This window comes from Balaenoptera ricei, chromosome 2, assembly GCF_028023285.1.
Source record: "Balaenoptera ricei isolate mBalRic1 chromosome 2, mBalRic1.hap2, whole genome shotgun sequence".
In the NCBI taxonomy this organism is placed as follows: Eukaryota; Metazoa; Chordata; class Mammalia; order Artiodactyla; family Balaenopteridae; genus Balaenoptera; species Balaenoptera ricei.
In genome coordinates this window covers 61,716,988-61,729,196 of record NC_082640.1, presented here as the reverse complement: position 1 = coordinate 61,729,196, position 12,209 = coordinate 61,716,988, and the positions used below count along the sequence as shown (strand labels likewise).

Genomic DNA, 12,209 nt, shown 5'->3' with positions numbered 1-12,209 from the left:
CTTAAGTCTGAAGTTTGTATGTGCACCTGTGTGTGTGTGCATATGAATTACATAGGAAAGTATTTATCTCTGTGTTGTGTTTCTGAAGGTCTGAAAGTGCACAGCTGTGAGCACAAGTGCACATTGTATGTGTGTGTGTGTGTGTGTGTGTGTGTGTGCGTGTAAGAGGGTCAGAGGTTCCTGGACATTCCTGAGCACTTGTGCACAGGTTGGCTCCTATCCTCGGTGCCTGGGAGGAACCAGCTCCTTAAAGGAACGAATGGTGAGTTATTTTGTAAGGTGGGTAGCAACCTCCTTAAGCCTGAGGTGTATATCTGAAATCTGCAAGGGATTTACCTAATAAATTGAGGCCCCACATTTAGAATGGGTTCCGAGGATGGTGTCCCAGTGAAAGACCCTCTCCCAGGTCCTGCCCACTGTCCAGCCCAGGCTTGCGGGGGCCGGATCTGTGTCAGCCCGTGCCAGCTCACTGGGGGCAGGCCAGGCCAGGCCGTGTGAACAGAGAGGGTGTCATCAGGCCTCTGGAGAAACCTGAGCTGAGGCCAGATCCTGCCTGGCAGGTCTGTCACCCTCGTCTCGGCTTACACTCCCAGGGAAACTGGTCGCCCTGGGTGGAGACTGGCCCCAGATATCAGGGCCCTGAGGATGCAGCCTTGAGCTCCCGGGAGAAGCAGGGCAGAGTGTGGGGTGTGGCGTGGAGACACCCTTGGCAGGGCCTCTGGATGAGGCTGGCCTGGGGCGTGCTGGAGAGACCAGGCTTGAAAAGGAAGCTGGGGCCAGGATCGCGAGCTCTGGGTATGGAGGGGTCTCTGCAGAGCCCCCCACTTACGGGTCCTGGCCACCTTCCATGAGGGGGAGGCTTTCAGTGTGGCAACAGGAGTTGGCTGTGCCTCAGGGGTCTGGTCTACTCTATGGTTGCCTTGCTGTGCAAGACTCTGGACAAGCTTCTTCTCCTCTTTCTCAGTCCCCTCTTGGTTCTCTGGGGGCCCTTCCGGCAGTGATCTACCAGGATTCTGGGTTTCCTCCCCAAAACTTCTGAGAGTGGGGGCGGCTCTAGGAGGCTGGATGCTGAAATGCGAAAGGCATTGTGGGGAGGCGTGGTCCAGGGGCAGCACCATGGGGAGAGGGAATCTTCTCTCTTGCCCTAACTCCTGGTTCAGGTGTTACAGATGTCGAGCACAAGGAAGAGGTGATGCCGCTCAGCTGCCGAAGCCTGGCCGGTGCTCTCCACACCCAATGCAGCTGTGCTCAGGCCCCAGCCACCCCCTCCCACCTCCCCCCAGAACTCAGACAGCTCTCCTGCTGCTTTTCTTCTGAGGACTTCAACCTGCTTCCAGGGCTTGGGGTATTCCCTGGGACCCAGAATCTGTCTCCATTGCCCATGACCCTGGGAAACCCTCTGGAGGGAAAGGACCAGAGAGTGGTGGCTCCTCGGCAACTCATCGAGGGCCTTCTGAGGATGCTGTGTCTCAGATCCATTGCCGACCACACGATGGACTCTTGGGCCACGTACAGGGACAGCTGACTTTTCAGAACCCTTGCTGCTTGCTCTGCCTTTGAGAAGCAGCACTCTTGGTCCTCTTGTTGGAAGGGTAAAGACCAGCAGAAATCTTCCTTGCGAAAATCTCCAGGGAGCTGAGGGAAGGCACCTCTGGTGGTCCCCCTCTGCCCCCAGCCTTGGGATCCCCAAGTCCCCCTCTCTCCTCATCTTTGCTGCTCCAACCTCTTGAGAGATGAATGCAGAGGAACAGACCCTGGTGGCCTAGTGGTTAGGATTCCAGGCTTTCACTGCCGTGGCCCAGGTTCAATCCCTGGTCAGGAAACTGAGATCCTGCAAGCCACGCAGGGCGGCCACAAGTGGGAATTCGGGCCCCATCTCTCCTGGTGGCTGAGGTCTGGCGGGATGGCCTGCACTGGTGGAGTGCAGGCTAGTGTGACCAAGGGCCCAGTGCACGGTCAGACAAACAACACACGGCTGTCCAGAACCTCTTATCCAGAAGCACCATTTATCCAGGCCCCATGGAGCCGAGTGCCCCCAAGTACCCGCCCCAGTCCTCAGGGGAGCACAGGCACCGCAGGGGCCCATGGCCTGAGACCCTGCACGCTCCCCAGCCCAGCCCACTCTGGGACCATAGACCCATGCTTGTCTAGCCATCAGCCCATCAAGGTGGGGCCCTGGGAATGAGCTGGCCTCAGACGCTCCTCTATTCCTCACCCCAGGGGCTCCACCAGTCTGGGCTAGCTCAGCACCATGTTAAATAGCTTCCTTGCAATGCCCCTTAAATAAACCCATCCCAGAGCAACCCACCCACCTTACACCCTGGATATATTATTCCACTGGCTTATGCCTTCTAGAGAGTGGGAGGACTCTCTCCTCCTGCCCTCTGCTCCAGGAAGTACTGTCTCCCTAAAAAACCAAGGGAAAAAGTTTTCCTCTCAATCCTGGGGCAGAGATGAGGGGAGGCCTGGCTTGGAGTGGAAAATCCAGGAATCCCCATCTGTCCCTCCCTTCCCTTTCTTCTTGCCTTCTTAGCAGCCTGGGTCAGGTGTGACTTACCCAAGGTCACAGACCCAGGACCCAGAGTCCTGACCACCTAGGAAGTGGCTCTGGTTTTGTCAGCCCACACTAGCTCCAGGGCAGGGGACTGACTCCAAGCCTGCCTCTGCCCTTGGCCCCTTGCAGTTCTCCTGGCTCAGAGTGAGCTGGGGAGGTTACAGCTCTTGACTCCACTTGGTCCTGGACCCCTGGGGCTTCCTTTTAGCACCCTCCACCCCTGGTGTCCCCAGGGCTCTCTGGCTCTGGGGATACTCAGACAGCACCAGGGCATGGGAGCAATGGGGCCGGGGCCTGAGCAAGCCTGTCCCTGGCCCCATCAGCATCTGGGCCCAGGCCAGGCCTCACACCCAGTACTGGCCGTTCTTGAGGGCAGGGTTGGATGTCCGGCAGAACTGCAGCAGCTCTGGGTCAGGCTGCCCCCCTGGCGGGGCCCCCTGGCCAGGCACCGCTGTGAGGGGGATGGCCTGGCCCGGCTCCATCTTGCGGAAGGTCTCCGTGTCGCCGGCCAGGCCGTTTCGGGGCTTGGCAGTCAGCACCTGGACGTCGTGCTTGCCCGTCTTGTTGCGTTTGCGGAGGTAGAAGAGCAGAGGCACGATGAGTGCCAGGAGCAGGAGGACCAGGCACACGGGGACGATGATGCTGAACATGTTGGCCTCGAGAAAGCCCAGGAAGTGCCCCCTGGCCACGGTGGGCACGGGGCTGGAGGCCGCCAGGCCTGGCTCACCAGTGGGGGTGCTGCTCCCCGGCTTCCCTGCTTCTGTCCGAGCGGCCTCAGGCAGACTGAGCAGGGCCACTCTGTAGGGCCGGGCTGCGTTGTAAGGCTCCGTGGCAAAGTCCAGTGAGGCCACGGCAGGAGGGACACCCCTTGCCCACAACTCCAGAGTGAGACTGTCGCCTGCAGGTCCAGGAGAGCTACCCTCCGGCCTGCCCACCTCCAGCCCCAGCCTTCCATCCTCAAGGTCCTGCTGGGTGAACTGCTCCACAAGCTGGCCGCCCCTGGGCTCTGTCCTGGCCTGGGGCACGCGGACCACGCGGCCGTGCCGGGGTCCCGCCAGGAGCCGGAAACGCGGCACACTGCCTGTGAGGTTGGCCAGCTCGCCCGCATCTAAGACAGTGGGGTCCAGGCGTAGGGTGGCACCCTGGGGCCACGGCCCACCTGTCCACACACGCAGCAGAGCCCTCACGGTGACATTCACCGTGGCGGATGCGTTGGCACCCCTGGCCAGTGCCAGGATGCTGAATTGATCGTGAGAGGACGAGAAGCTGGTGAAAGCAAAGACCACTTCACCTTGGTCTACCTGGAACTGGCTGAAGGCTGCGGCAGGCTGCCCGCCCACCAGGAGATGCCCATACCGGGGCCCCTGGGTGAGGTGGTAGGCTGCGTCCGCCTCCTCCCGATCGGAAACCACCCGGAGCTGCTGCCGGCTCAGGGAGGAGCGCCCTAAAGCTTGGGGCACCTCTAGGGGTGCCCGCAGCTGCACCTCAATGGCCGAGGGCAAGACGTCCACGGCCAGGGACATGGGCAGGGGCGGGCTGGCCCCATCAGACACACTCAGCTGGAAGATGCCCACCACGCTGCTCCCATTGGCCACAAAGTCCAGCCGCCCAGCATCCACGTCGGCCTGGGTGAAGCAGGTCACAGGCCCCGGGCTGGCCCCTGCCAGGCTCAGGAAGCCATTGTGGGGGGCCCGCTGCACCTTGTACTCGATCTCCCCAGGAGCCGAGTCTGGGTCCACCACGCTCAGCTGGGCCCGGGAGACGGGGCTGCGGGAGCCCCGGGTGAGCCGGAGCGGGACGGAGGTTTGCGGCTGAGGCGGCTGCTCATTCACATCCCGCACTGTGATGGCGAAAGCCTCTGAGGTTTGGGGTCCCGCCACGGAGGCCCCCGCGGGCCCCTGGAGGTGGGCACGGAAGCGGAAGCCATCCTGCTGGGTGCCCCCGCCGCCGTGGGTGTACACCAGCTGCCCTGCGGCCAGCTCAGACTGCAGGAAGTGGGGCCGCCCGGTGTGGAGGGGCTCCTTGGACACCATCAGCTGGCCCCGCTGGGGGAACTGTGTGATCTGGAAGAGCACATCGTGTTCCGAGCGCCGGGGTGCCGGAACGCTGGCCAGGAAGTTGGAGGCATCGAGGGCGGCTGTGGTGATTTCAGCTCGCTGGCCTTCCGAGACCCAGAGACCTGGGGGTGGGACACAGGCTATGAAGGTCCCGTCCACTGAGGGGAGAGCCATGGACCCTCAGATCAGGGTCCCCAAGGCCAGCTTTGTCCCTCCCCCCTCAGACCAGGTACCCCAGGTTGGGGCTCAGGGTCCCAGGAGGACCAGGATCGTGTCCCCCATTCTGACCTCAAAGCCTCCCCACCTGCCCACCCTCCCTATAATTTACTAGGTCCTGGGAGCTGACATGAGCTGCTGACCCTGGCCTTGTGTCCCCTCCTATCTGGGCCTCTCCCAGTGTCCACCCCCCCACTCAACGTTGCCATCCCACCATGCTGTTCACCTTTGTTCTTCCAGAGGCGGCTGGGGCGCTGGGGACAGGTAGCTTCAAAAGACACAGTCACAGCAAGGGTGGCGGCCATGTCGGGGGCAGGCGGTGAGGACAGCCGGAGCTCCAGGGCGTCATGGGCCTCCCAGAAGGGCTCGGGGGGCATCTCATGCTCATACAGAACATTCCCAGCATACACCTGCGGGGAGAGCCCGTTACTGGGACTAGAGGCAGGTCCACCCCATGGTGGCCAGGAGTCCCTACCTAGGCTGGCACTGGCACTGGGCACTTGGGTCTCCCTGACAGCCCCTCGGAGCCCAGCCCCCCTGGAGGCTCTCCCCACTGTGCCTCGCTCTATGTCTGTAGCCCATGCTCTCCCTCACCAACTCAGTGGGTCGCCAGAAAACAGTCACGTGACAGTGAAGAGCCAGGCTCTAGAGTCAGATGCCTGTGTCAAATCCCAGCTCTGCCACCTTGGGCAAGTCACCTCAAACCTCTGAGCCCCTGGGAAAAGCAATACTCTATCCGTGCTTCTCTCGACAGCAGGTCTTTCCTCTTTTGCATGAAATCCCTTACCCTCTTCCTTACTGAAGACACTGCTTCTACCATCTCCTGTCTTTCTCCCATGGCATCAATTTCTCCCCAAATGGATTATTCCCATCGTTATGCAACTATGCTATCCGCCCACCTTACAGAATAAACTTCTCTTGACTTCACTTTTTACACCAACATTTGCTGCCCCACCTCCCGCACTTTTGCTCTTCTTTGCAGCAAAAATCCAAAAAGAATAGTCTATACTCTCCCCCATGCTGTCTCGAGTGCACTCCACCCAGGCTTCCACTCCTATTGTCACCAAGGGCATGATGGCCTCTATGCTGCTGGACCCAGCGGTTGGTTCTGAGGCACTGGACACAAGTCAGCATTCCTTCCCCCAGCCCACCCGATGGCTTCCAGGAAGTTCTGCTCCCTTGGTTTTCCTCCAACCTCACTAGTCGCTTCTTCACAGATGCTCTGGCTGGTCCCTCCCCTTCTCCGCAATGTCTGTGGCTTGGCTTTGAGACTATCTACAGGCACTGCCCATGTGCTCTTGGTGGGTCTCACGTCCTCAAATGCCAGCCACGAGAGGACCCCCTTATTTGTATCTCCAGACTGGGCTGTGCTCTCCTGAACTCCAGGCTCGTAGCCACCTGCTTCCTGGGCAGCTCCTCGAGGATGTCTGAGGGACATCTCACACTCAGCGTGTCCCAGACAATCCCTGACCTGCCCCGCCTCTCCCAGCCTTCCCACTCCAGAGGGCACAGCTCTGTTCTTCCAGTGGCTCAGGCCCCACACCCTGGAGTCACCCCTGATTCCTCTCCTCCTCTCACACACCATCATCTCTGGCCTGGATTACCACAAGAGCCTCCTAACTGTGTCCTGGCTTTGGCCCCTGCTCCACCCCGCTCTACAGTTTGTCCTTAATGCAGAAGTCAGAGTGAGTCTGTAAAAATGTTAAGTCAGGTTCTGTCTCTCTTGCTCAGACAGTGCAATGGCTCACCAACATTTGGCTTCAGAGACCCCATGTGACCCCGTTACCCATGACCTCACCTCTTCCAACTCCTCCCATGGCAACTCCACTCCAGCCACACCCACTGTTCTCTAGGGCCGTCTGCGTGTTAAACCCCAAGGAATAGTCTCCACTTCCATCAAGAAATCCGTTCCCTCCCCCTTCTAATCCCAATGTGTCCTCTTGGCTTATCTTCTGTTTTCCCCTTTTAGGAGACACAGGGAACTATTTTCCTTCTCTCAGAAAAACAAGACTTATGCAATAGTGAGATGGAAGCCGACCGGGGTCACAGTGTGCAGGAGATTCTAGGAGCAGCGGGGTTGTGGTGAAGTGGGGAGCCCTACATGGTCGAGAAGGGGAGCAGAGCCCAGTCAAAGGGGTAGCTGCTCTTCAGCTGATGGCCGGAAGAGGGAACACAGGCCTTTTAAGAAACGGAAATCAGGGTTTTGGTTTTTTGTTGGTGTGTGTGAGATCCCCTAATTTTAAAATATTAAATGCATGTGCAGGCCAAATAAAACACATCTTGACCACTAATTTTAAAACATTAAATGTATGTGCAGGCCAAATAAAACACATCTGTGGGCTAGCTGTGGCCCACAGGGACTGCCAGCTGTAACCTCTGGCTCAGGGTGACGGTGGGCAGGAAGGAAACGGAGACCCTCAGGAGTGGGGGTGAGAGCCTGGATGCCGGGGTACAGGAGCTACTTGTGGGTGGCAGGTGTCTGGCTGGGGATGAGGTAAGTCACAGGCAAGGTGGGGAGGGGTCCCTGACCTCTGGGAATCAGTAGTGACCTTTGGTCCAAGAATCTTGGACTAGCGGTCCGAAGGCATAGCCCCGGTTTTGCTTCTTACTAGCCATGGGCTCTGAATAGTCACCTGACCTTCGTGAGCCTCAGTTTCCTTATCTGTAAAATAGAGACACCTGGTCCCTGCCCTACCCAGCTCAGAGTATTGCGGCACAGTGGCACTGTCAGATACCACCCAGTCCTGCCCTGCCCACTTCTCCAAGGGGGGGAGGGTGTGTCTGCCACGAAGCCTCCTCCCAGCTTCCCTGGGTGGCGCTGCCAGCCTGGCCCCCTGGTGGCCATTCAATCCAGTCCTTCAGATTGCTGGGGTGTGAGGGAAGCACTGCAGGGTGGGGGAGGGGCCTGAGCTCATCCTGTTCCCTCCCCCTTCCTGGGCATCCGATGACAAAGCCTCTCAGGGATTCAGGGTGCACAGCTGCTGCAGCCTGCTCAATATTTCATTGTGGGGAGGGGCAGGAAGGGGGCCATGGAAGAAGCTGGGAGAACAGAGAACCCAGGCCTGGGGGATGTTGATGTCAGCGACCTGAGAAATCTTCCCACCCTCGTTAAAGTTACTTCCTTCCCCATGCCTGAAAGACTAACCCCGCCCCACTCCGCCTTCAGGGAGAACCAAGGCTGCCCTGGAATGCTTGGCACCTCCTGCACTTAGAAGGGGCCTTAATTTAAGTGATGGCTGCTGGCCCCACTGGCACAGTTAGCACAGAGAGCTCTGTGATCCCAGCAGAGGCAGCCTAGCGGTCTGCCTCTTCCCATGGCTGAGAGTTCTAGTTTTCACTGGTGGCCTCTGATGTGCTCTGGGACAGCTGTGTCCTGAAGCTGCCATGATGGATGGATGGCAGCTTCACTCCCAACTTGACTTACTCAGCTGCTTCTGTCCGCTCGTCTGCTTTCAGGACCCACTCTGCTTCTTGCTAGCTCTTGACCTGAGCTCCAGGCTCACACCTCTGCCCACAAGCCCAACAGCTGCCTTTATCTCAAACTCTATTCCCTCCAGACCAAACACTGCCCCTCACCAGCCACTGGGTTGGCTAGGGTCCCCTATGCAGTGTGCCTTTTCCAGCCCTCTAGGGTCCAACTGCAGTTCCTTCTGGAAGCCAAGCCCCAGAACCTGATCCCTGCCCTGGGACCCTATAGCCCTGACTTCCCGCATCCTTCTTCCTCCCCCTGGAACACTAAGCCCCATCTGCCCTACCAGCCTGGTAGCTCCTGGAGGGCAGGGCATGCAGAGCCTGGACCATGGCAGGCCCGGGGAGCGGCTGCCAATGAGGCTGGAGCTGGCACCCGTGTCTACATGTGTGTCCGGGGGCAGAGCGGGCCCCTCGAGGCTGGATGGAGTCTAAGCGGTGGCTGTAGAGGGTGGACCTTACCTCTGCCTGCGTGAAATTCTCCAGGGCCTCCCCGCTGCTGCCCTGCTGGGTGTGGAATAGCCGGCCAAGCCGGGGGCCCCGTACCACACGGTAGAACAGGTGGTGGGGGTCGATGCCTGTGCTGGAACTGGCTCTCAGGCTCTGGCTGCTGAGCGGCTGGATGGACCCTGCGAGAGGCAAAAGGGGACTGTCAGCCTCTGACCAGGAGGCAGGGCAAGGCCTGTGACTGCTGGGGAGGCAGCCTGCCCCTGGCATGGCACACCCACCTGGGCAGATGGTCAGCGTCCGGCTGCCCTCCAGTGAGAGGAGCAGCTGCTTCTGGGCCGTCACCCGGAAGAAGTGTCCAGTAGACGTATGCTCGCCATCAGATAGGATGAAGCGGAAGCCTCCGTCCAGGGCTCCTAGGACAAGCGTGGAGTTGGGTCTCGCTGGCCCACGCCGGCGCCCATCCTCGGGGCACCCCCACCTCTCGGCACCCACCTCTGTGTGAGAACAGCACGAGCCCGCCGTCGAGCTGGGCCTGGGTGAAGCTGTGGATCTCGGCGCCCGGCTCTGTCCGCAGCACCACCTGTCCATTGCTGGGCTCCTCAAGGGTGTAGACCAGGTCCTCGGGGCCTGAGTCGCTGTCTGTGCCCCTAAGGGCCTCCGGAGGGATGGGCACAGTGGCCCCCTCCCACATCTGGGGATACAAGCGTGCGAAGGTTCTGCCCCCACCAAGCTTACCCACTTCTTTCCTCCCTGGCCCTGGGGCCACCATCAGGGCTCCAACCACACTGCCATCTGGGCTCCCCTGCACAAAGGGCCCTCCACCCCATTCATCTTCCCCTGTTGGCCCAGGGCTCCCACGCCCAGGCTCCCTGGTCTCCATCTGCTCTAGTCCTGCTTTTCCGTCGAGGCCAGCTCATGAACCCCAAGAAGACCCCAGCTCTCACCCCCTCCCCAGAGATCCCCAGCCCTGACCCAAAGTGCTGCTTAATGTGGCTCACTGGCAGGGCAGGGGTCTCCCTTCAGACCCTCCATGGTGAGTCTGGGCAGGGGCTGGCACACGATGGGAATCGTGATTTTTGTCTGCCCAGGATACTTAGAAATGGGCTCCCTTTCCTGGTGAGGGATGGGGTGGGAGGCTTGGTGAGCTGGAGAGGCCAGTGTCTTGCAGCACTGAAGCAGCACTGGGATGGGGGCCCAGGTGTTTCCAGTGCAATCACGAGCCCCAAGGCAGGTGGGTGAAGGCTTCCTGGGGGCAGGCAGCCCCTCCCCATGCTCAGAGTGAAGGGGAGCCCCCCTCAAGCCTCCCACCTGCGAGCAGGGCAGGATCCTGTTCCTGTTCCAAGGGTCCTGTTACAGGTCCTGTTGGGTCAGCAACTTATGAGCAGTACTGGGGAGGGGCTCCCATACCTGGAAAACTGAGCCCCCTGGGATTCCCTCCCCCAGCCCAAGGCTGACCTCAGCCAGAGCTCTGGAAAGAAGGCGGCAAGGCATAGACGCTAGGCTTTAGCACAGGGCTCCTGGCACAAACACGGTGGACAGCACCACCTGGTGGCTGAAGTGCTACACAGCACCATCTGACTGTGGTCCCAGGGCAGCCCTTAGCCTGAAAGATTCTCAGAGCCCCATGTCACAGACAGCCCAAGTCAGCCCTCTTTTGAAACCTTCCATGGCTGCTGCTGACCCAGAGTCCACACTCTAGAAGTCAGCATTCAAGGTCCTGCCCATTTGCTACCCTGCTGTGTGGCCCTGGTCAAGCCACACCCTTTCTGTTCCACCAGTAACTTCTACTGTGACCCTGGAGAAGTTTTGTCACCTTTCTGGGCCTCAACTTCCACCTCTGCTGGATGGGGGCACCACTACTCTGCAGTAGTGTAAGAGGCAGGGGGTTGGGGAGCCAGGCGGTGGCCTCCACTTGCTGGTGGTGGGAGTGGAGAGAGCAGTTGGAGTCCACCCTTAAGGGTCTGAAAGAGCTCTCTTCAGGAGTCCTGGTCCTGAGCCGTGGAAAAAGCTTCCTGCTGAGGGTGAGTCCAGGGAACAGCAGGACCAAGCACGTCCATTCACAAGGCTGTCTATTGCACTTGTAAGTGTCCAGTAATAAAGCCCCACACCTGTGTCCTATTTTCAGTGCAGTCGCTCTTCTCTCTTCCCAATAACCTAGTGAGGCATGTGGCAGGATCCCCATTTTACAGAGGAGGAAACTGAGGCTCACAGAGGGGGAGCTATGTGCTGGCCTCTCTCTGGGAGGGGAGGTGGGAGGTGGTCCTAGAATGCTCTCACCTGCAGGCCTGTGTTTGTGGTGAGGACGGGGGGTTGGTCGTTGACAGGCAGGACGGTGATGGTGAAGGTCACGGGATGGCTCTGGCGGTCCATCTCTGAGGCATTAGCCACTAGGACGAAACTGTCTGCCAGCGTCTCGCTCCCGTCATGCACATAGAGAATCAGCTGCTGTTCCACCTGCAGGCAGGCCCGGGGCTTGAGGTCAGACCCCAGCAGGCCTGAGACCCATGGTGGGTCTCAGGCCCAGCACGTTTCATGCCCTGCCTTTGGGTGCAGGAGGAGATTGACTCCTCCAGAGCTTCAGTTTCTGCAGGTGGCAATGGGGACAATCATCTCTCCCAGAGCGAAGGGATGAAGGAGTGGAGGAAATGGGGACATTCATCTCTCTCTGCCAGTGAGGGAGGACGAGATGAGGTGCTCTGTAAATGTGGGCTCCTGCCTCCTATCTGTGCATACCCCCAGACTATGCCCCCAGAGCTGGGCTGCACCCTGGGCCTCCCTGACCATACCTCTCTCCAGGAGAAGGTGCTGAGGGTCCTGTCTTGAGGTCCTTCCTCTCTCTGCAGGACCCCATGCTGGGGTGGCTCCAGCACCTGCAGGTCAAGGCCCGGCAGCGTGGGGAAGTAGGGCCCAGTGATGCGGAGCAGTGGAGGGGCCAGCGTGCGGGTGCCGCCCTCGGGGACGCTGAAGTTCAGCGCCTCCAGTGGGATGGCAGCCGGCAGCACCTCCAGCTCCACGTGGATGCCCTCGAGGGGAGCACCCAGGCCTGAGGACACATCCAGGGAGAAGACATCGCTCCAGGCCTCAGGGCGGGAGTGCAGGTACAGGACCCTGCCCGCGTCCACCGCCTCCTGGGAGAAGCTGTGCACAGGGTCCAGGCTGGGCAGCTCGGCTGCCGTGGCGCTGTGGGACAACATCACCAGGTGGCCAGAGCTTGGTGGGGTCTTCACTGAGAACACAATGTCTGCCGGTGGCACTGCCTCCTGGGCTGCCTGGTTATGAGAGGGGTCACAGAAGGAGGCTGCTGAAGCCTCTGAGGTACACACGCCCTTGGCGATGTACACAATCACACATCCTCAGATCCAGTGACACGGACATACAGCCTCACCACACACAAATGTGTGGACAGAGACACATATATGTCACGCACGCGCACACACACACACACACACACACACACACACACT

The 12,209-nt window shown here is 59.8% G+C and overlaps 1 protein-coding gene across 1 annotated transcript in view; it reads right to left on the bottom strand.

The window, feature by feature from the left end:
- Positions 1 to 1,989: 1,989 nt before the first annotated feature.
- The window catches only part of CSPG4 (chondroitin sulfate proteoglycan 4), a 35,647-nt gene continuing 25,427 nt past the window's right edge, over positions 1,990 to 12,209 (bottom strand). Inside the window, exons 4-10 of the mRNA XM_059912716.1 lie at positions 11,532 to 12,014; positions 11,023 to 11,199; positions 9,238 to 9,436; positions 9,024 to 9,158; positions 8,758 to 8,924; positions 5,054 to 5,237; positions 1,990 to 4,733 (exon numbers count right to left, since the gene is read on the bottom strand). Of these exons, the coding sequence (XP_059768699.1) occupies positions 2,899 to 4,733; positions 5,054 to 5,237; positions 8,758 to 8,924; positions 9,024 to 9,158; positions 9,238 to 9,436; positions 11,023 to 11,199; positions 11,532 to 12,014 (3,180 nt within the window). The 3' untranslated portion in view covers positions 1,990 to 2,898. The remainder of the gene's footprint in view (positions 4,734 to 5,053; positions 5,238 to 8,757; positions 8,925 to 9,023; positions 9,159 to 9,237; positions 9,437 to 11,022; positions 11,200 to 11,531; positions 12,015 to 12,209) is intronic.